Source organism: Xiphophorus maculatus, chromosome 8, assembly GCF_002775205.1.
Source record: "Xiphophorus maculatus strain JP 163 A chromosome 8, X_maculatus-5.0-male, whole genome shotgun sequence".
In the NCBI taxonomy this organism is placed as follows: domain Eukaryota; kingdom Metazoa; phylum Chordata; class Actinopteri; order Cyprinodontiformes; family Poeciliidae; genus Xiphophorus; species Xiphophorus maculatus.
Genome location: NC_036450.1, coordinates 2,586,259 through 2,607,841, shown reverse-complemented (window position 1 = coordinate 2,607,841; position 21,583 = coordinate 2,586,259). Strand labels below are relative to the sequence as shown.

The following is a 21,583-nucleotide window of genomic DNA, read 5'->3' as shown; positions in this document are numbered from 1 at the left end:
GCGAGCAGCTTCTTCATCAGAGAATTAAATTCAATTTGTCTGAGTGAAGCTATTTTATTTTGTAATTGTTGTCAACTGTAGTTTGAATCACCTAAAAGGTTAAAATTAGCTGTTTAGTTTTAATTATCAGTGTTAGCAACCACTAATTATTAGCTAGACGCCTTTACATGTTTATTAGTTTATGTTAGCAGATTAGCGAAGGAGTTTCCAATGTTTTTGAATTTCATTTGGTTATTTTAGAAAAACAGTTCTGGATGTTCAACATTTTATGTTATCTACTGTATAATATTAGAAAAAGACTTTCAGATATTCAATTATTTATGTTAGTGGAAAAGTAATGGATGTTTATCTGTTAGCTAAATGTTTTTGGATGTTTATTTGTGTTAGCGAAACAGAGCCACATTTTAGCCTAAGAGTTTTTGGAAAGTTGGTTTTGCTACCTTAACAGTTAAGAGTTTTAATTGTTATTATCAGAGTTTTAAATACTCCGTTGTTCATATTAGCCATTATTCATTATTAGCCAAAGACAGATTAGCATTGAAACTGTTTCAGACGTTCAGCCCAAGCTAGCTAAAATTGTTTGGATGTTTAAGTTTTCACATTAGCTGAAAGGTTTTGAATGATTCTCTCTTTCTATTGGCTAAACAGTCACGTTTGCTACTATTTATTTTTACCTAAAAGGTTTTTGATGGATAGTTGTTCTGTATAGCTACATAGTTTTGAAAGTTCAGTTCTTCATATTAGTTTTATTGGTCATTTTAGCCAGACTTAGCTAAATATCTAGATGCTTAACCTTGGTGGCTGTAGATGTTCCATTTGTATTGCTAGCTAAATAATTTTGATTTTTAGAGGTTTAACCCTTCCTGTTACCTGACAAGTTACAGGAATTTAATTGTTCAGTATTAGCTAAAGAAAATCTTTGTTGTCAAACGTTTTTAGTCTAACATCAGCCACAGTCAGGTGAGTAAGTTTCTTTATTTTCTGTAAGATTAGCCAAGATTAGCTTGGCGTTTAAAGAGCATTTCAGCTTGTAAAATTCTGCAAAAGATGATTTGTTAGTTATTAAAACAGCAAGAAATGCTGGCTGTAAAATCAGAACATCCATTCTCAGTGAGCTGTGCTTGGTGGAGGAGAAGAGCACCACCCACGAAGTGAGCATAATGTGAGCAAATGACTCCACACAGATCAGATCCACGACATTTTACAGCACACACGGGACGGAGCGGCTCACGCCTCAGCCTCCCGCCTCAGCCTCCCGCTTCCTCCCCGTGTCATTTCCTGTGAACCTGCCTGATGAAGCAGCTGTCTGGAAAATCAAAGAACCGCCTTAATGAAATCACAGTCAGATTCTGCAGAGATAATCTGATCCGGGTCATCGGTCCACTTATCAGATCCAGGGAAACTTCAGCACTAATTTCTGATGCATTCTTACAGAGGAGCAGCAACTGTTACAGTAATAAACCAAGTTACTGTTTCATTTATGGAAAAATGTCTATATAACTATACAGACATTTTAAATTTCACATCATGAGATATGATTATAATTCCAACAAACTGAGGCGGTAATCTAACTTTAATGTGATTAAATCTCATTATTTTGGGAAAACATTGACTTTACTCCTATTTTATATGTAATCAGAAATATTTAAACAGAAATATTTATATTTCTGCAGAGTAGATGTAGCAAAGATGCAGGTGAAAATATTTCAAATTAAAAAAGAAAAATCAAATTTCCCCAAAAATCAGGAGCTTTAATTTGAAATCATAGAATCTTTATTGAAATTTTTATGCAAATTTGCTGTAATTTATAACTATTAAGCTTTTTTGCACATATTGTTACACAATCAAAGAAATATGAGCCTAAAGTTACTGATTTAATTCATGACATATATATTATACATTTTTTATATTTATTTAAGGTTTTTTTTTTTTTACTTTAAGGAGGAATTTCTAAAGGAAACATTTTAAATCTGATATGTTTATATTCTAAATATAACAAATAAATATAATGTTTGTTAAAATCATTTGTTTTGTAATTTAGGGTTATTTTTATCCCTTCGTTAGGAGATAAAAATCAGATAAAAATCAGATAAAAATCACTATTTTCCAGATTTTTTCCGGATTGTTTGTCAGATGAGGAAAATAACGTTTGAGCTCAACAGTCTGGAGAAACATTTACATGAACTGAGCAGATAAATGAGGCCAGCAGATAAAGACGGACGTCTGTGATTTGCTGCAAATGTTGCCAAACATCCCAAAGTTCAGGCTGATTATGAAACGCTGCGAGTTTCACAACAGAAAACAACAGGTTGCAACACGAATCCAAAATATTACAATTAACACTAAAATTAATGATTCATGCGAAAGAAATGTAAAGAAGAGCAGAATTTATTTTATTTAAAGTTTTTACACATCAACTGAAATTATCACCGTATCTATTTTATAAAGAAGCTTCTTTTCATTTTATTCAGATTTAACAATAATGTTTTCAGATTTAAATAAGAAATCTGTTTAATGAATTTAAACAGATTCCAAATACTTAGATATTCTTCCTCAACAATCTGCTGAAATGTGTTAGAAAATTAAATTCAGATTTTTTTAAAAATTGAAGTTAATTTTTATTGTACTTAATGCAGCATAAACTGGCAAAATGTATTTATTTTTCTACATGACCGCAACATCAAGTCAAAATAATTTTACTCCTGCAGAAAGCTGCTAAAAACAGTTTGTACATTTGGAGCTAAATTAATTTCTTTAAATAAAAATAACATAAAAATAACCAAATAATATTCTGTTATTTTTTAAAACGATTTAATGGGACATTTTAGGCATAAAATAAAATGCTAAAATATGAAAAACGAGATGCAACCTGAGCATTTTTACATGATGAATAATAATAATAATAATAATGATGATGATGATGTTAGAACCACCAGGATGAGACAAAACGAACAGAAATCCGTCCAGTTTTGATCCAATCTGCCCACAAACCAACAACAATCAATAAGAGCGAAGCAGCCGGACCCAGAGGAGGTTCTGCAGACAATAGAGGCTCGCAGTCGGGACACAAACCGGGTTTTCCTCACTAGAGGGGGCAGCAGACCCACCGAAAGCTCCTGAGTCAAACACAAACCTTCCCCGTGAAAAACACTACATATAAAAACACAACCCATTTTATTCACCGCAAATTAGAAGAACATTTTAATCCTGCATTTGTTTTAATTTAATTCATTTAACTGAATATTGGAGGTGAATTTGATTTATTTTCCTGTTTTCGGCTCGCAGGGAGAGGAGGATGGAAACCTGGAGCCTCGGAGCGAGAAGTCAGGAGCTGATCGAGGGGAATCCCACGACCTTGTCATTTCCTATCGATCCGGGTTTGTTATTGATCAATAATGGTAATCAAAACACCAGTGATTCCGAATAATCACCACTCAGACGAGGAGGGCAGAGGAAACCAAAACAAAGCTGCTAAGTGTGGGAATTTTTTAACATTTCCTCCCATTTCTCCTGAAAATCAATAATAATAATAATAAGTCATAAAATATAACATTAAATCATCTTTTTTATATTTTTAACTAGACCTGATTCCAAATACTTTTGTATCTCAAGGAAAAGTTTTAATGAAGTAATTAATTTTATTCAAAAGCAGGGTGTACAAACTTTCTGTTAGCTGGGCCAAAAATATCGAGTCAATAAAAAATAATATGCAGCAAATAAAGTTTTTTTTTGGTAAAGAAAGGAATGTTATTGATTTTAGAGCCAAAACTTTAAAAGGATTTTGCAAATTTGAAGTATTAAATTTAACAGATTTATTCTCTGGATTTCAGTCACTTTCTTTCAAATGTTTGTTACTTTTAGCCAAACATTTATTTTTACTTAAAAAATGAAGTAAATCTGATTTGGATGCAGCAAATTTGGCTTTTCAGGTAAAGTCTCTGGATCGACGTTATTCTTTATATAAAAGACAAATATTTGTTTTGTATTTAACAGATTATCACCTTCCTAAAATATTGGAAAAAGTATTTATTTGCTAAAACATGATTTACACAAATAAAATAACTCTTTTTTTTTGACAAATAAGTGATGTTTTTGTAGCAGCCGAAAGATGTTTCAAGCAACAACAACAAAAAAAAAAACACTTTTTGAAAAGAAAAAAAAAGTTTGTTTGTTAGTGTGAAGTAATTTTAGCAACAAAAAAAGAAGAAGAAAGAAGTAAATAATAACCTATTTTTGCCAGAAGATGAGTTGGGCAATAAATAAATAACTTTTTTGTCAAAAACATTGTTTGTTTGTTTGTTTGTTTTTTTGTAGCCAAAGGTGATTTTGGCAAAATTAGGTAAATTAAATAACTAATTAATTCCTCTTTTTTGCCAAACGATGCCAAAAAATTACTTTTGACGAAAAATAACTTTGGCCATTATTTCAAGAAGGTGACGATTCGTCAGTAATAATGTTCATGCTGGTTAAAATGGGAAAAAGTTAATTGAAAAAGTTAATTAACAAATGTATATTTTCCGTTAACTGAAGTCAGGGGGACACAAAAACAAAATCAACCCTTGGGCCACCAATTCGCGTTGGACGCCCCTGTTGAAGGATCCCCAGGTTTCCCTCCAGGTTTCTCCGGGTCGCTCCGGGTTCCTACCTGCCAATCTGAGCGCCGACATCCGCTGGAACTCGGGCTCCTGCAGCCACTTCCACATCCTCCGGAAGGTCTCCCGGCCGGACTTTAGTTTACTCCAGGGCTTGGGGTTCCGCAGCAGGTCGGACAGCGTCCCCTGGGAGCGGCACAGCACCCGCTGGGCGAAGATGGCCTGCGGGATGCTGTACCTCTTCAGCTCCGCGGTGATCCGCTGCGCCACCTCCTTGGTGTTGATCTCCTCCAGCTGCCCCGACCCGCCGCCCCCCTGCGTCCCCGAGGAGGAGGGCGGTCGCTCCCGCGTAGGCGCCAACACCGGCCCGTGCGACGGCGACTGGAGGTGCGGGTGGGGGTGGTGGCCCGGGTGGTGCATCCCGTTCAGGTGCGGCATCATCCCGGCCGGCGGGCCACCGAGGCCTCGGTGCTGGTGGTCGAAGTTCAGCATCTTGTCGTGGGTTGCGTGCGAGCTGGAGCCGTAGTTGTGGAGCCCCTGCTGGGTGTTGTGGATGGAGCCGAGGCCGTTACCCAGCACCGGGGACAGGCTCTGACCCATCCCGGACATGTGGTCCTTATACGGGCTGTAGATGTTGTTCATCCCCGGCAGCCCGCGCTCGTCCCGCATCAGGGTGAAGCTCCCGCTGACGTTCCCGGGCAGCCGCTGGTGGTGGTGGTGGTGGTGGTGATGGTGGTGGAACTTGTCGGACACGGTGGAGATGGGCGGCAGCGGCTGGAGCGGGGTCAGGGTGGTGTAGGTGCCGCTCATCCCGGGGGACGTCGCGTCGCACGGGACGCTCATGGCGTGGTGCAGCGGCAGCGACAGCTCCGGACGGTACTCCCCGCTGCCCTCCAGGATCATCCCGGACACCATGGCCGGCCGCGGCGCCAGGTCCTGGTGGATCCGGAGGCCCGACGAGCCGCCGCTCATCAGCTCCGCGTCAGGGGCCACCCCGCCGTGGAGGCTGCCGAGGCCGTCCATTGTCATGTCCGGGTTCATGGCGTACGCGTCCAGGTCCTTGGCCAGGCATCGATAGGCGTTAGTGTAGGCAGTCTTCATTCATCTGTCCTCTCAGTCCATTGGGTCGAGCGGAATTATGTCTCCTGCTGCTCCTCCGGGATGGGTCAGAACCGGTACTCTCCCCGTCCTCCTCCTCCTCCGCCGGCTCCAGCTCTTTGTGTGTTTCTCTGGATCAGACGGGCCTGTGCGGCGGCTCCCCCATATCCAGCCCTCTCCTCCTCCGGTGCTGCTCTGCTCCTCGGAGCGGAGCTGTCCACGGTCCCTACCCGGCCGCTCAACCCACCCTGCTGCGGGAGGAGGCGGGGGACGGACCGGGCTGCCGCTGCGAGGAGGCGCGAACTGGAATGGCGGCTCTGCGGACCAATCAGAGCCCAGGAGGGAGATGTGGAGGGCGTGGCTAAATGCGGATCCGACCAATCAGCGAACTGATGAGAAGCAGCAGTTTACAGCGTGACTTTCCACTGTGGGGTGAATTTACACACAATTTCTGTTCATTTTCACACTGTGGGTCGTTTCTATAGAGTATTAATGACACGCTGAGAAACTAAAATAAATAAAATCACGAGAAGAAAGTCAGAATTTTACGAGAATAAACTTGTTTGAGAATAAAGTCGTTCAGCATTTGGAATCTGTTCAGTTTTAGGAACCTGTTCAGTTTGGGGAATCTGTTCACCTTTGGGAATCTATTCAATTTTAAGAATCTGTTCAGTTTTAAAGTTTTTCAGGAGTTTAAATCTGTTTGTCCTGGAAATCTGCTCCTCTTTTTCCTTTTCCTCAGATAAATATATGTATATAATATAATATATAAATTTATACATCAAAAGATGCACAAATATCAACACACGTGTTGATAAACACACACATGTTTATTTATTTTCTGCACATTTTCGTCTAATAAATACAATATAAAAATCAATAACCGGAGATCAAATGTCAACTTTAAGAAATATTAAAGTTTTCAGATAAATGCTTTTAATAAGTCGGTGAAATTAATTTCTCTTTGACTTTAATTGGTTTAAAATCAGATAAATTCAGTTTAAAATGATGAAGAAAAATAAATAATTCAGCTTCTTTCCTGATTTAAGTCATAAAACCAGGATGCTGCTCTGGTCGCCTGTTGGCCATGAAATCGTCCTTTAATGGCGACACAAAGGCGGCGTGTGGATTCGACCCGCTGTGTTCAGACGCTGAACGCAGCCAGAACCAGCAGAACCAGCAGAACCAGCGGAACCCAGCGGACCGGTCCGGACCGCAAAGTTTCTGCTTCTCGGCTCAGAGTTTCATCAAAAGGAGAGAAAAAGTTTCAGGAAATCAACACAGAAAACATCAACAAATCATCATTTAGGAAACACAATAATAAAAATATTATTTTGTATATTTACTTAAATATTGGTTGCTAAGTTATTTATTTATTATTCCACCTTTAAGAAATGTTTTATTGGATTCATTTAAATTTTCAACATCCTGTTTAAAACCACCTGGTTTTCCTTTGGGGTTAAAGGTCATTTTAATCAACAAAAACATTATCAGTAAAAATAAATATGTTTTTTTTTGTCGAATTAAATGTCGAGAATTTATGTTAAAGTTATTCAGTAAATTGTTAAAGAACAGGAAGAGGATGCAGGTGAGTTTGGTCCAGATTAACTTTTATTTTTATTTAGTGGATTTTTAAGTGTAATTTTGGCACGTTGCACTCAAACACTGCAAAAACACCTAATCTTACCAAGTATTTTTGTTCAGTTTCTACTGGAAACATCTTAGTTCACCTTAAATAAGACAAAACTAAGTTATAGTAACTTGTCAGCCTGATAGTTTCTGCTCTTCAGTCAATAATTCCTTAAAATTGAAAAACTATGAATTCTATTTGCAGATTATTTCAGTTATAATATGGGAAAATATCTTGTCATACATAAAATAATCAATAATTATAAACTTAAAATAAACTCCTGTATCTTGATGAACAGTTTTAGTTTTTTCTTATTTAAATGTTCTGACATATTTACACCAGAAACTAAATCAAACTTTTTAAAGATTTTGTTTTTGCAGTGAACTTTTTGCACATTGCTGCACTTTGTGTTTATTCAGATCAATAATGTAAAATAAATAATATAAATATTTTTTGATGAGACATTGTTTTCATATGGAGTATTTAAAAATGCTGAGATTTAATCTGAATTTATTTCTATATCTGTATGTAACAAAATTAAAATCTAAAGAAAATAAATGGAATATAAAATTAAATTGTTCATATGTAACAGTAAAAACATTTTCTAACTTATTTAAAGTTTTAGTTTTTATTTTTAATTGTTTGAAGTGATTTTTTTGTTCTGTTTTTTAAACATTTCCTGAGTTTTAATTCTTTTTCCATTTTGATCTTTTCTGATCTGATTTCTGGTTTTAAATCCAGACGTCGATTCCTGGACGTTGTTTTGCAAGAGCAGAGCTGAGAGGGTCAGAGGTCAGGGGTCAGGTGACCCAGCATGCACCATGTGACCTCTGTCCAATCTGACCTAGATTCTACAAATCTGATCCCAGAAATATTCCCAGGAAGTCGGATTACAAGATAATCTGGATGTTTTTTAAACATTTTATTGAACAGTTGAGATTTTTAAAAAGCAGCTGATCAGAAGGTGATGAAGACGAGCGGATGACGAAGGTCTGCATTGAACTGATGACAGGTGGTGTCAAAGCTGCGGTTCGGGGGCCCCTGAAGGGACTTTAGACTCAGGAATGTCCTGACTTGGCGCCACATGGACGCCGTCCATCAGGACGACTAAAGGTTGAGAAACGTGGACGAATCGTTGCTGCGGCTGATAAAGAGACACCTCTGATCCGTCCTCTGATCCGTCCTCTGATCCGTCCTCCGATCCGTCCTCTGAGGACAGACGCTGGACACCGAGTCCAACTGGGCTGGAAGAGGAAAAAAAAACGTCTTTCATTCTCTCTGTTACTGATTTATTTATTTTTGTCTTCCTGTTTTTCTCTCTTTCATTCATTCTTTCTGTCCTTACTTGTTTCTTTTTTTTTCTTCCTTTCCATCTTTTTTCTGTCTTTTTCAGTTTCTTTCTGCCTGTTTTTATTTCTCTCTCTATTTCTTGTCCATTTTGTGTTTATGCTGATTTTTCTTTCTCTGCCGACTCCCAGGATGTAAAACTCCTTCCAGTTTCTCAAACTTCACCTTTCTGCCATTTTGGTTTCCTTTTTTTCCCTTTCGGCCACCAGACTCACATTTCTCTGAATCTCTTCTTTCTCTTCTTCTACAGTTCTCCAGACTAACCTTCGCCGACTTTTAAAAAGTCGCTTTAAACGACATAAAAATCTAAGAAAAGAGAAATTATAAAAACACAGAGAAGCTGAACAAACTTATGTTTGAGTTTATTCAGTGATTAAGTGATTAATACAGAGTAGATATAGTTTATTTCAAGTATTTGATTAATTGAAACATTTTTAAACTACAGTATGTTTGTGTGATGTCTAAACGTGTCTCTACTGTAAAGTTAATCTGAATGACAAACTGATTTGATGCAGCTGCTGTTTCATCCAAAATGCAAAAATTACATTTTACTGAAACACAAATATGTTCAAAATTATAACCACAACACCCACTTTAACTTTATGGATAATAAATCATGTTGCAAAATAATATTTCCCTTTTTCAGCAAGAATAAAACAATCTTTTTCGTCAAAGACACATTTCTAGTCATGTTTGTATTTTTGTTGACAAACAAGAGCAGAAAAAGAAATGAAGGCAAAAAGCAGAAAATGCAGCTAAGCTTACAAAAATAGACCCAGTTTGGGGGATTTCACTCAAACATGGCAGCACATATAAAAACATGGCATCCTCACCTGCGAGGAAAATGAGCGTTTTGCAGACAATCATTCATATTTAATGAGCCTAAAGTTCATTCAGCGATTTTAAAGGGCTGATAAAAATTAAATCAATAACAAGAAATAAGGTTTTAAATCAGAATCAGACTTTGATAACAATAACTGATTTAAAATGTTAATAAAAGAAGCAGTGGAGCCCCAAGAAAATGTTAATACAGGTGGCCAAATATATAAAATGTGTTTCTTTGAATACATTTTTAATTTCATTTAAAATTATATGCATTTATTTATTGGGTTTTGCTTGATGAAAATGTATTTTTATTATTTTTTTAGTGACCAATATTTTTTAGGAGGGGGCCACGGCCCCCCTTAGCCCTCTCTTAGGGTCACCACTGCTGAGAAGCAACAACAACAACAAAAAAAACAACATTCTGCTTTAATACAGTCAGAAAAACCTGAGATGCACATCCACAACATTTCCACTAACTGTCCAATTTATCCCGTAAATAAATGGATCAAAAACCATTTTTAATTAGCCCAGTTTAGCTCATAGATGATAACATGACAACATGTAAGGAGAATTATGTGTTTCCTGTCACTGAGTCATCAACAGTGACAAATTGTGGCTTTAATTCTCTAAGTGCTTTCATTTTACACCGACTCCCATTGAAAACCAAGCAAAGCAGGAATTGATGCTCAACATAAAGTCGTTTTCTGCGTCGTTCTGTTCCAGTTAGCATCGTTATTGGTAGATTCCTGCTTTATCGTTGAGTTTCAAACGAGATCCGGCCTGTCCAGTGTGAACGTCCAGCACCAGCGCAGGAGGTAGAGTGTTCTGTATGCAACCAAGCGGAAAGCCGAGTGTGGAGGTCAGGGTGACGGATGGAGGCACAGCATGTTCAACGTTTCTGCAGTCGCTCACCGTTGTTGCTGTCTCCTGGTAGATTTATAACCTAACAGCTTGTTAGCCTTGGTTTTAGCAGATTTACAGGTACACAATGTAACAGCAGTCAATTTAGATTTAAGTCACGTAAGATTAAAAAAGAAAGAAAGAAAGAAAGAAAGAAAGAAAGAAAGAAAGAAAGAAAGAAAGAAAGAAAGAAAGAAAGAAAGAAAGAAAGAAAGAAAGAAAGAAAGAAAGAATTGCTCCAAAGTTTTGAACAACAAAACAGTTCTTTCATTTTGCCGAGGAGTTCTACTACATGAAGATTAAAATCAGGTAAAATATTGGGCAGCTGTTTTTAAGCTAACATTTGAGCATCAGCTAATTTTAAAATATAAATGTTTATTTAATGTAATCACTAGATCTAAGCAAAAAAACTGATTTAATAAACACAATACGGCAACAAAAGCAGCTAATTGCATTCAGCTAGCAGTAGCACCAGCTAACAAACATTAGCATTCTCAGAGAAACCATAACAAATATGTTTTTTATTATTATCTATTAGGGTTTAATAACATGTTTTAAAACAGTGTAATAATGTAATAGCTTGCTAGCTTTTATTTTAGCCAACCAGCATTAGCGTTCTAGGGCTGCTAGCTAACCAGGAGAAAATGATTAAATGTAATTTTAATTTAAGTATTAGTTTTTCAGAAAACTAATAAATCTCCAGCCAGCAGCACAAAAATGGCTACAGAACTGAAAAACAGACGACTGTCTCCCTAACAACCAGAACGGCAGCTAACTGCTGTTAGCTTTGGCAATAGCTTCAATTACGGCAACCATTAATATTTATTAAACATATTTATGAATATAACTTTTGCAATGTTGAAGGCAATGGGCTTAAATTATGACGTGTTTAAGAAGTAGATGAATTACAAAAAGAAACAAAATGGTCACTTAGCATAGCTAGCATAAACTAGCAACAATCAGACTTTTAGCATCTAAAGCTGCTAACAAACCATCCAGAAAATGTTTTTATGGAACTACTTGACCTGAGTAAAAAATTTAAAGAACTGGAAAACAGATTATTGTCCCGCTAAATAAAAATGGCAGCTAGCTGTTATTAGCTAGCGTCTTGTTAAGTTTTGTTTTTAATTTTATCTTTACAGTAACGCTTCTGGCTTTAAGTTGCTTTGTTTCCCATTTTAACTCCACGCCTGTTTCCAGTTTACTGAATGGTTCCTCATTTTGCTGCTACGCTTTAGAACCCTGACTTTTTTAATGATGCCCTAACCGAGTCCACAAATGTTTTCTGCACACCTCAAGATAATATCGAGATGGTCAAAAGTTGGAAATGTACTTTCAGTTTTTTAAATATAGCAAATAAAACCAACAAAAACGCAGAAAACAGAAAACAGCTTGATTAAACGTTAGAAAACAAAAGCTTCAGCGTATCGGATTGTTGCCGTTTGCAGGTCAGATTCTTCCCAAGAGCTGCAGCCATTTTCTCACCTGAGTGAAGCTGGCAGCCCTCCTTCTTCAAATCTAACAAATTGGTGTCAGTTTGTGCTACGTTTGTGCAGCAGAAATTTGCCTTTGTGCCGCTATCATGTTAAAGATATTAATAAATGCTTCCAGAGGTCATCAAAGGTCAACCAGCTCCAAATCGTTTACGAAATCAAACAACATTGGTGTCAATCAACTCTGCTGCGTTTGTGCTGCAGAAAATTTCAATACTGTAGCTACGGCTTTAAATATATTAAGGAAAGTTTAAAGGTCAGAAGGTCAACCAGCACTCCAACATTACCCAAAGAAAACAAAGTTGGTGTTAAGTGTTTGTGCAGCAAAGATTGTCATTTGTGCTGCTATCATTTTAAAAACATAAATAATAAAGTTTCCAGTGTTCAAACATCCCTCAATTTACAGATTCAATGTCAATGGTTGACCTTTTGACCTTTAAACTTTCATGAAGATCTTCAAAGCAAAAGCAGCACAAATAAACTTTTTGCAGCACAAACACAGCAGAGTTGATGGACACCCATTTTGTTTGGTTGACCTCTGGAAATATTTTTATTAACGTCTTTAAAGCAAAAGCAGCACAAACAAAAATTTCTGCAGCACAAATGTTTGACACCAATTTGGACGTAGAAGGCCGGTTAGCCTCTGAAAACATTTTAATTAATGTTTTTTAAAATGCTGGCAGCAAAAACGTGGCACAAACGTTTGATGCTAATTTTATTAGCTTTGAGGCAGGTTTGGGAGCCGGCTTCACTCAGGTCACTTATGTCCTGATTCTGCTTTCACTCTGAATGACTCCATGTTGTAGTTTAGCCGTAGTTTGGCCGTTAGCGGTGCTGGTCAGCGCTCTGAATCCAGACGCTAAGCGCAGTGCGACAGGCTGAGCTTCAGCAGACCTTCGGTGTGCATCTTGTAGAGCAGCTTGAACTCGGCCGGCAGCTGGTGGGACTCCTGCCACTTGGTGGTGAACTTGGTGCCCTTCTTGTCGTAGTAATGGTACGGCAGCTCCTTCCCGGTGTTGGGGTCCCAGCCGAAGGGCCAGAACCCATACAGGTGGATCTGGTCGCACATGGAGGACGCCAGCGTGTACATCAGGATCCCGGTGCTCAGGCGCTTCGGAGACAAATGCTTGGTTTTCCAGTAGCTGCAGAGAAAAAAACAGCAAAAATATCTATTTCAATCAATCAAGTTGGTTTGTGTAACACATTTCAGCAACAAGGCGGTTCAAAGTGCTTTACATCATAAAATCACAAAGTCATAGAATACAGTCAACAATTGTTTCAGCAAGAAATAGGAGCTTGTTTTAAATCAATAATTCCTTAATATTTATGAAAATATTCTGGTTTCCCTGCCAGATTATTTAACTTATAACAAGACGTTTTCCCATCTCATGTGTATTTATATTTTAACATTTAGAGAAGCAGTTTTATCAATATATTCTGGTGCTACCGGCCCTTTAAGAACATTCATGAACTTGATATGGCCTAAAATTAAAATGATTTTGACAGTAAACGGACTGGAGTTGGATTAAAACAAACTAAACGAGGCTGGTGTGAATTCATCATTTATCTTATCTTAGTTACTGGAGTTTAGTTTATGGATTTCCTTAATTTTGATTGGTTGGTGGCTGGCAGAAGGCGGGGCTTACCCAGACCCACCCTGTAAGAACCACCACTGATTAACAAAGTGAGAAAGAGTAAAATAAAATCTCCTCTTTTCCTGATTCAGCTTCTCAGAGGGGGAGACTCGCCACGCCGTCCCGGACAAAAGCGTCCAGGAGTCCTGGAGCTGCAGAAAGTGGTAATTCTCCCTCTGCAGGTAGATTTAATGGGATTGCTAAAGATTAGGTTACTGTTACAAGCTGCCTACTTATCTGAGACACCATTAAGCGCCGGACTTAAATCCCCCTCCACAGTTATAGCCGCCTTTCATTCCCTTCGTTAAATAGCCGCTTCCTCATAATCCGGCTTTGCAGGCTAAAGCTCCTCTCTGCTGTAAACATAAAGCGAAGCTACAACATGTTAGCTTCTGGAAGCCACTAAAAACAGGATCTGGGCGCCATAGTGAGACAAAATGATGGTTTAATTTCACAATCTGGAGGCTTCATGCACCTGGCAAAACTGCTCAATACATCAACTGAATATCAATGACATACAACTATAGATGACATGGAGTGGCCTAGACAAAGTCCAGACCTAAAACTAAGTGAGAATCTGTTCAAAGTTGATGTGTCAGATGTTCTTCAGCCAGACAAACTGAGCTTGACGTGTTTAGGGAAGAAAAACTAACCAAAAATGTCTGCAAAGTGTTCACTCAGGAATACTTAATATATCCTCCACATTTTTCAGATTTTTATTTTTATAAACAAATCTTAATAACTTTCCTTCAGTGTCAAAGTTCTGCGCTGCTTTGTGTTGGTCTGTCACATAAAATCCCAATAAAATCAGCTGATGTTTATAATTGGAACGTCACAAAACATGGAAAAGTAGAAGCAGCATTAAAACCTTTGGAAGTGATTAAGATATTAAGATAAGATATACATTAAGATATTTTTATAGTTTGTACTTTAAAAAACATGAATAATTATTTCTGCTGGTGGCAGCTTCTCCAGTAGTGGGCACCGCTAACTAAAAAGTTAGTTTCACTAACCCTAAAGTGCAAATAGTAAAAATTAGTTCCGCTAACGCTAAAGCGCTAACCAAAGGATATTTTGTGAACGTTAAGGCGCAGCACCAACATGGTGTTTAAACTAGTTAAACTTCAAACTTTAATCCCCTGAAAGTTTACAAAACAGCCGTGGAAATTACAGATTTGGAGTTTATCCATAAAAATTAATTTAGTGGAAGCTAAGTGTGTAAAATGTTTTCAAAGTTAGCTAAAGTCCTGAATAAAATGTAGCTCCACTACTAGCGCATTAGCAGAAATGTGCCCCCCTCTACTTACTTGTTGATGTGCTGCATGATGTTTCCAGGCCAGGCCAACTGGACCTTCAGCTGGCCTCGATGTTCCACAAAGAAGTCCACCAGCGTCCTGGTCACCGTGGCCGAAGTGTGGAAGAAAAACGCTGGGATCCACAGGATGGCTCGGTCCAGCTTCTTCAGGCTCAGGAAAAAGTTGTTCCTGTCCTGCACAGTCAGCAGATTATTGTAGTATTTCTCCAGGATGCTGGGGTTAAAGGTCGTCATGTTGGTCCGACGCCCAACGTCCTTCTTAAAAATCTCCGTTGGCGCGAAGTTGCATCGGAGGACAAAGTCGTATTTTTCTATCTGGGCCCCGCAGCGCGAGCCGGTGAGGATGCCGCTGTTCCCGATGACGGCGCAGACGTTGTAGCGCTTGTTGAGGACGGGCGAAACCTCCGGCAGCAGCGACCGGAAGTTCTCGCCGATGGAGTAGACATACTTGTGGCTGGAATAGTCAAAGTGCATCAGCTGGCCGACTCTGACGGAGTCCCGGGTCAACGTGAAGTTACGGGGGATGTCGATGTGTTGAGAAATCTCCGTCCTGCAAGACAGAGACTTTAATGGAAGCTCCTGGAAAAGTCTGATTATTTTATATAAAGTAAATCACAACAAAACTCACTTAAAAATACAGTTTTATATATTAATTAAAACTGTCACCATGTTGTGAAAGTACAATATGAGTCAGATAATCTGTGAAAAAATGAATCTCCTCCGATTTCCGTCTAAAGAAATGCACCAAAAACAACCAATCAGAGACAGGAGGCGGGTCTTTCCGCTGTCAATCAACCTTGTAAACGCGCTGTTAAATATGGTAATGATGAAAAAACAATTCAACATTACAGAAAAATCATTTATCTGCTGTCATTCATTGCCATGCTGATTAGCTTTAGCATTCACAACATGCTGTACTGATGGGACATGATTGACAGCGCTAAGCCCCGCCTCCTGGCTCTGATTGGTTGTTTTTAGTTAGCACTGGGAGAAGGCAGAGGAGCTACATTTTTTAACCGATTATCTGTCTCAATAAATAACTAAAAAAAACATTTTTTATAAAAGTTACACACTGCAGCTTTAAATAAACATGTTTAATAAAATATTTCCACATCTTTTTCTAAAACTTCCCAGTTTTCTGTAACTTTGGGTAATTTTCTGCCACTGTGACGCTTCAGCTGCTGTTTACTCCACATCCTGTGGCCGTTTTTACAACCTGCTGCGCCTCAGTGCTAAAAGCCTGTCAGGCTGTCGGCTGTCGTACCTCAGCTGTGTGAAAGCTGTGCTGTTGTACCTCCATTTAGAGGCGTTCTGCAGATCCTCGGTCAGAGCGTTGGACAGAGGAACGAAGTCTGGATCCAGGTACTTCATGGCCATCTGGGAGCTGCACAGAGCAGAGCAGAGGATTCACTGGGTTTTCCTGCATCAGGAGTTTCAGTCGGTTCGTGTTTTCAGAAGCAGTTTAGCTTTTCTGCATGCAGACGCATCGGAAATGTAAAAAAACTCAAAGTTTCTCAATGTTTTATAAAGATAGTTGCTTCAAATTGAGACAAATTTAAGCAATAATCAGACAGGTTTAGAATTTAAACCAATCATGGATTCTAAATTTAAAGAAAAATTTGTCAAAACAATTTTTTAAAATGTTTCTTCAACAAATAACTCAATATTTTATTTTATTTTATTTTATTTTTTATGTATATTTCGCTGTCAAAGGTAAACAACTGTTTGATTTAATAAACAGTCAAATGCAGGGGGATTAATTTCAAACATGGATTATAAAATATTTCTCCTGTTCCATTTAACCTTTACACTGTAAAAACACAAAATCTTACCAGGTGTTTGTGTCTAGTTTTTAAGCAAATATTTTAGCCCACCTGAAATAACGCAAAACCAACTTAAGAGTAACTTTTTACTTTGCTAAAAAGTGACTTTTAATTTAATTTTGTCTTATTTGCACTAGAAACTAGACAAAAATGTTTGGTAAAATTTGTGTTTTTGCAGTGTAACTCAGTAAAACCTGTCTGATTACCTGCTTATATCTCTTAAAGGGCCAGAAGCACATTGACGTCTGGATGAAACTATCATAATAAGATGAATTTTGACAGAATTAGACATAAAAATGTTTTTTATTTGTTGGTTGTCAGAATATTGGAGCTAAATTGCTTCTAAAAGCTGCAGCAACAAAATCTTTGTGTTCCTTCAGAAAACCAGATGCATTAAAATCATTTTCATTTACGCTGTCGGCTCAGTGTAAATGCAGACTCAGGCTCTTTTCTGTATCTGAAATATTCTTATTTATTCAAAGCGCAAATAACTTCAAAGTTGTGCTTAGAAGTTAGTAAGAAAGCCAGAAAGTTGCAGCAACGTTGCCCATCTTAACAAGTTGTTAGCAGAGAATCCAAATGTTTTATAAAATATTATGTTTTTCAGTTTTTACTGAATTTGATCATTTTTTTAAAACTTTAAATGTTTTTACAACATCTGGAAATATTTTAAATTCACTTGTTAAGATGAACAGTTTTTGTAGTAAAAGAAAGTAAAAATAAATTCTCCTTCAGTCAAATCTCTACATACTGAATTATTAACTTGTGTAATATTTATTTTTTATAGATTTCTAATGAAGATTTTTCATCAATAAAACGATTTGCTTAAAATATAAATGTTTAAAATATAATAAAATAGTTTTTATATTGTTCTAAGATTTGACACATTTAACTGATTATAAACAATAAAAAACTAGAAATGCTACGTTAGCTAGCTTTGCCGTTTTCTCGCCTTTTTCACCAACTTTTTTCAGATAAGTTTCTTTGAAAAAGCAACTCTAGCTTCATAAAACAAAACATCTGCAAAAGTCTGAATTATAAAGTGTATTTCGATTATATCTTTATGGTAAATAGAAAATTTAACAACAAACTATAATGCTAACATGTAAAAAACTATGTTTGTGTTTTCCCGCCTTTTTCTTAAGCGCAGTCAGTTAGCGTAAGAATGTTAGCATCCTTATATGCACTGGAAAAGGTAAAAAACAAATAGTTTAAAACTGCTATAATAGCTATGCTAACGCACATTTTAAAAAGTTAAACTCTGTTTAATAACTCCAAAAAACAAATCTGGATCTTTTATTACAGCATGAAAAATAATCATGTGAAATTAGAGAAACAGGAAGTTAAAAGTGTCTTCAGTAACCGGCTCATTCATGTTGCCAAACAGATTATTTCAGGCAGAAAGAAGCAGCGCTGAATCAGAAACAGCATGAGATACTAAAAAATATGAATTCATCGCTCAAACGCAAGGAAATTGTTTTTGTATTTAATGTCAAAGGTTTATAAAAGTGCTTTTTTTTTTTACTAACCAACTTTTTTCCATTAAAAAGTATATTTTCAATCTCTTTCCATTAATGCTGTTCCAAAGTCAACACCACCAGACTAAACGTTGCCAAGGCAAAGTCAGCGTCTTTGGCTCAACTTTGCTTTGTCTCATCTGTGAAACAAAGTTGTTGCAGTCGGCTGCAGATTTATTCATTTTGGTTTGTTTTTCAGCCAAACGGAGATGAAGCAAAAGCTGCTGGTTGTAGTCAGAGGAGGCAGACGGGTAGAAAACATCGCTCTGTATTCACCTCAGGTCGGGTTTACGAGGTGGCCTCTCGCTGCAGCAGAGATGTAAAAAAACAACAACAATACAAAAACATCTGACTTCTCAGCTTTACACCGACACCAGTGGCTCTAAAATCACATCAGAGCTCAGCATGTAAATATAAAATAAAATAACTGCTTGATTTAACCGGCCTGGTTCTTTATAAAGCCTGGAAGGCTAAAATGATAAATAATAATATTAAGATGTTTTGCACAGTGCTGTAATTTAAATATAGAGTTGCTAATCTGAGTAATAGAAAAGAGATTTCAAACTAGCTAAAAAGGTCAAAGGTCTAAAACAACCAGTGATGAGAAAATTCATTAGATATGAACATAAAGTGTATAAAAGTATTTAATCCTAGGATGTTTTATCTTTGATTGGTTTTATAAATCTATCAAGAAAAATTATGTTGCTAAAGTGCAACTCCAACATATTTAGGGAAAGTCAATGCTAACTCGCTATACCAAAGTGGTATTTAGTGGAAGCTAATGCTAAACATGAAACTAATGCTAAGGATAAATACATTAAATTGTTTTCAAAGTTAGCAAAAATCTCAAAGCATTAATCATATATTAGCTCTGCTATTAGCATATTAGCAGATTTTGTCTCATTCTAATAATGTAAACATAAAGTTCCTCAGTAGTAACATTTGAAACTTGACATGCTAACTCTAGCATGTAGTGTAGTGCATCCAAACAGAACCTCTGCTACGCTAATGACCCGCCTGTCTCGCACCCTGACACTAGGACAGACCCACTCTAGTTTCAGAGGAACCGACTCGGACCGTTACACGAGTTTGGTACAGCACCGTGCAAACGTTCATATTCTCCCCAGAGGTTCCAGTAAAAGCTGCAGAGGAAAGTCAACAACACCAAAACACTGATGCTCAGTTCTGAGCAGAAGTTTTAAAGCATCCCTCACTTCTTCCTGTCTTCTTTGAATTTTATTTTCAATATTTTAGATATGCTCTATGAAAAATAGGCGAGGTTCCGCTGTACTGTGGGAATATCTCAGTTCCAGGCCCATGAAACTGTCACTAACAGATAAACATCTAAAAAACATAACATTAGCAGAAGCTAACGCTACTTTAAAATCATCAGTGTTCAGTTTTACTTCTGTAAACAGTAATTATTAGCTTTAAACAGATGCTTTGTTTTCAAACTAAACATGTAGCTAGCCAGTTCAGTATTCAGATAGAGAGCAACATAATTTACTTAAAGCAAAGCTAGTTAGGTTGCAAACTACATATTTAGTTAACAAGCTAATAGTTAGCTCTAACTACATATTTGTTTGAAACTAAATGTTAAACTTGCTAACTATGTTATAATTAAAGCTTCATGTTTAACTTGCTAAGTGGTTAGCTAACTAGATAACTGTTTTGTTTTAAGTTAAACGTTTAGCTTTCTCACTAACTACTGAACTTGCTAGCTAAATATTTAGATTGAAGCTACATATTTAGCTTGCTAAATAGTTAGCTAACTTACTAACTGTTGTTGTTTTTAGCTAACTATAGCTTTAGTGCTATATTTTGAAATTGGTATGTAAATATTTAGATTGAAGCCATAGTAGCTTGTTAGCTAAATGTATTTTTAAAGCTAAATATTTATCAGTAAATATTAAACTTGCTATAGTTTAATATCACACCTGTGCGAGTCTACCTGACTGTCAGGTGGAAAATATGTTTATATTTGAGGCTTTGGAAGTGAAGGATGATTTAAGACTGAGGATCTGTGAAATGATGAGTCAGGTTTTATTTTCAGAGCAGCCAAAGAAAACAGAGCAGGCCTCATCAGAACCTCCTCTGGACTCACCGGAACCCCGTGTGGAACATGTACATCCTGGGGCCTCCGTTGGGTCCGTACCGCGGGGATCCGGGCAGGAAGTCCTTCTTGATGGACACGTAGCTGATGAGCGACAGGATGAGCAGCGCCACGCTGAAGATGATGAGCCCCAGCGCGCTGGCGATGCGCACCATCCTGCCGCGCCGCGGGCAGCCGCCGTCCCGGACCAGAGCCTCAGCGAGCGGCCGCAGCGCGACGCGCAGCGCGGACAACCAGGCGCGTCGCATCGGCGCGCCGCATCTGCGCACCGCGTCTGCGGCGGAGCTAAGGGCGTTTGTCAGAGGTCCATGTGGGGGTGGAGGGAGGAAGGGTTCCGGGTGGTGTTACCTCACTGAGGCCGCGCTGGACACTCCGCAGCTTCACCGACTACCTGAATGCGTGACGCGTTCACGGCCCGCTCCTCCTGCAGGGTGGAAATCCGAGCAGAAGCTGGAGGGTTTCCCCGCGTCCATGGCGGCTCAGATCGGATTCATAATCCTCCTGCAAGGCGCCGAGATCAGGGAGGCAGCGAGAAGATGGATGCTGCTCTTCATCTGCATCCTCCGCCTCGGTCTCCTTCCTCCTCCTCCTCCTCCTCTTCCTCCTCCTCCTGCTGCTTCTGCTGGTTCAGTCTGATTAATTAAACTGGTGTCGCTTTAAGGAGAAAGCAGCTCCTGTAAGGCTGTAATCAGATAAACAAGCAGCAGCGGCAGCAACATCCGAGGCGGAGCTCCGGGAGAGAGAGGACAGACAAATGTCTCCAGAGACCGAAAAATAACTCCGATCCACCTGAACGCAGCAGAAACAGGCAGCAGCGCCAGAAGAGATTCACGTAGCTTCATTAAAACCTTAAAACATGGTTCAGTTTATTTAGTTACATTTATATAAGGGGATTTTCTACATTTATTTCACCTGCTTGTGATTAATTGTTCAGTTTTACAGCAGATGAACCTGGAAGGACATTGAGAAGCAAATGAGACTGGTGACCTCATTTGACCCCAGAATGTTTCCCCTCATCATCACCTCTCCACCACCGTGCTCTGCAGCTGGAATCAGCAAGACCTCAATGTCAGATAATAATCAGTTAGCAAGTTAAATATTTAGAAATGATGCTGAATATTTAGCTTCCTGTTAACTTAGGAAGCTAAATATTTAGCTAGCAAGTTTAATATTTAGCTTGTTAACTAAATATTTAGCTAGCAAGTTTAATATTTAGCCTGCTAACTAAATATTTAGCTAGCAAGTTTTATATTTAGCCTGCTAACTAAATATTTAGCTAGCAAGTTTTATATTTAG

General features: G+C 38.1%; 2 protein-coding genes across 4 annotated transcripts in view; both read right to left on the bottom strand.

Moving 5' to 3' along the window:
• The window catches only part of LOC102218646 (one cut domain family member 2-like), a 34,478-nt gene extending 28,693 nt beyond the window's left edge, over positions 1 to 5,785 (bottom strand). Inside the window, exon 1 of the mRNA XM_023337848.1 lies at positions 4,646 to 5,785. Coding sequence (XP_023193616.1) covers positions 4,646 to 5,693 — 1,048 coding nt within the window. The 5' untranslated portion in view covers positions 5,694 to 5,785. The remainder of the gene's footprint in view (positions 1 to 4,645) is intronic.
• Positions 5,786 to 9,013: 3,228 nt separating this feature from the next.
• Positions 9,014 to 21,090, bottom strand: LOC102217634 (sia-alpha-2,3-Gal-beta-1,4-GlcNAc-R:alpha 2,8-sialyltransferase). Of its 3 annotated transcripts, none has more exons than XM_023337754.1 (5): positions 20,279 to 21,090; positions 18,451 to 18,480; positions 16,129 to 16,218; positions 14,827 to 15,384; positions 9,014 to 13,027 (listed from the first exon to the last, which is right to left on the bottom strand). In XM_023337754.1, exons 1-5 carry the CDS (start codon positions 20,533 to 20,535, stop codon positions 12,745 to 12,747), a joined length of 1,218 nt encoding a protein of 405 aa, XP_023193522.1. In that variant the 5' UTR covers positions 20,536 to 21,090; the 3' UTR covers positions 9,014 to 12,744. The 3 variants fall into 3 exon arrangements, with proteins under 3 accessions (XP_023193522.1, XP_023193521.1, XP_005813261.2); XM_023337753.1 differs by having other exon boundaries at positions 16,099 to 16,218; positions 20,279 to 21,089; XM_005813204.2 differs by lacking the exon at positions 18,451 to 18,480 and having other exon boundaries at positions 16,099 to 16,218; positions 20,279 to 21,088.
• Between the last annotated feature and the right edge of the window lie 493 nt (positions 21,091 to 21,583).

Coding starts and splice junctions, on each gene's coding strand:
- LOC102217634 (XM_023337753.1), bottom strand. CDS start 20,535: ATGCGACGCGCCTGGTTGTCCGCGCTGCGCGTCGCGCTGCGGCCGCTC. Junction 18,481..20,278: donor ATGTTCCACACGGGGTTCCG/GTGAGTCCAGAG, acceptor TCTCTGCTGCAG/CGAGAGGCCACCTCGTAAAC. Junction 15,385..16,098: donor ACAGCTTTCACACAGCTGAG/GTACGACAGCCG, acceptor TCTGTCTTGCAG/GACGGAGATTTCTCAACACA.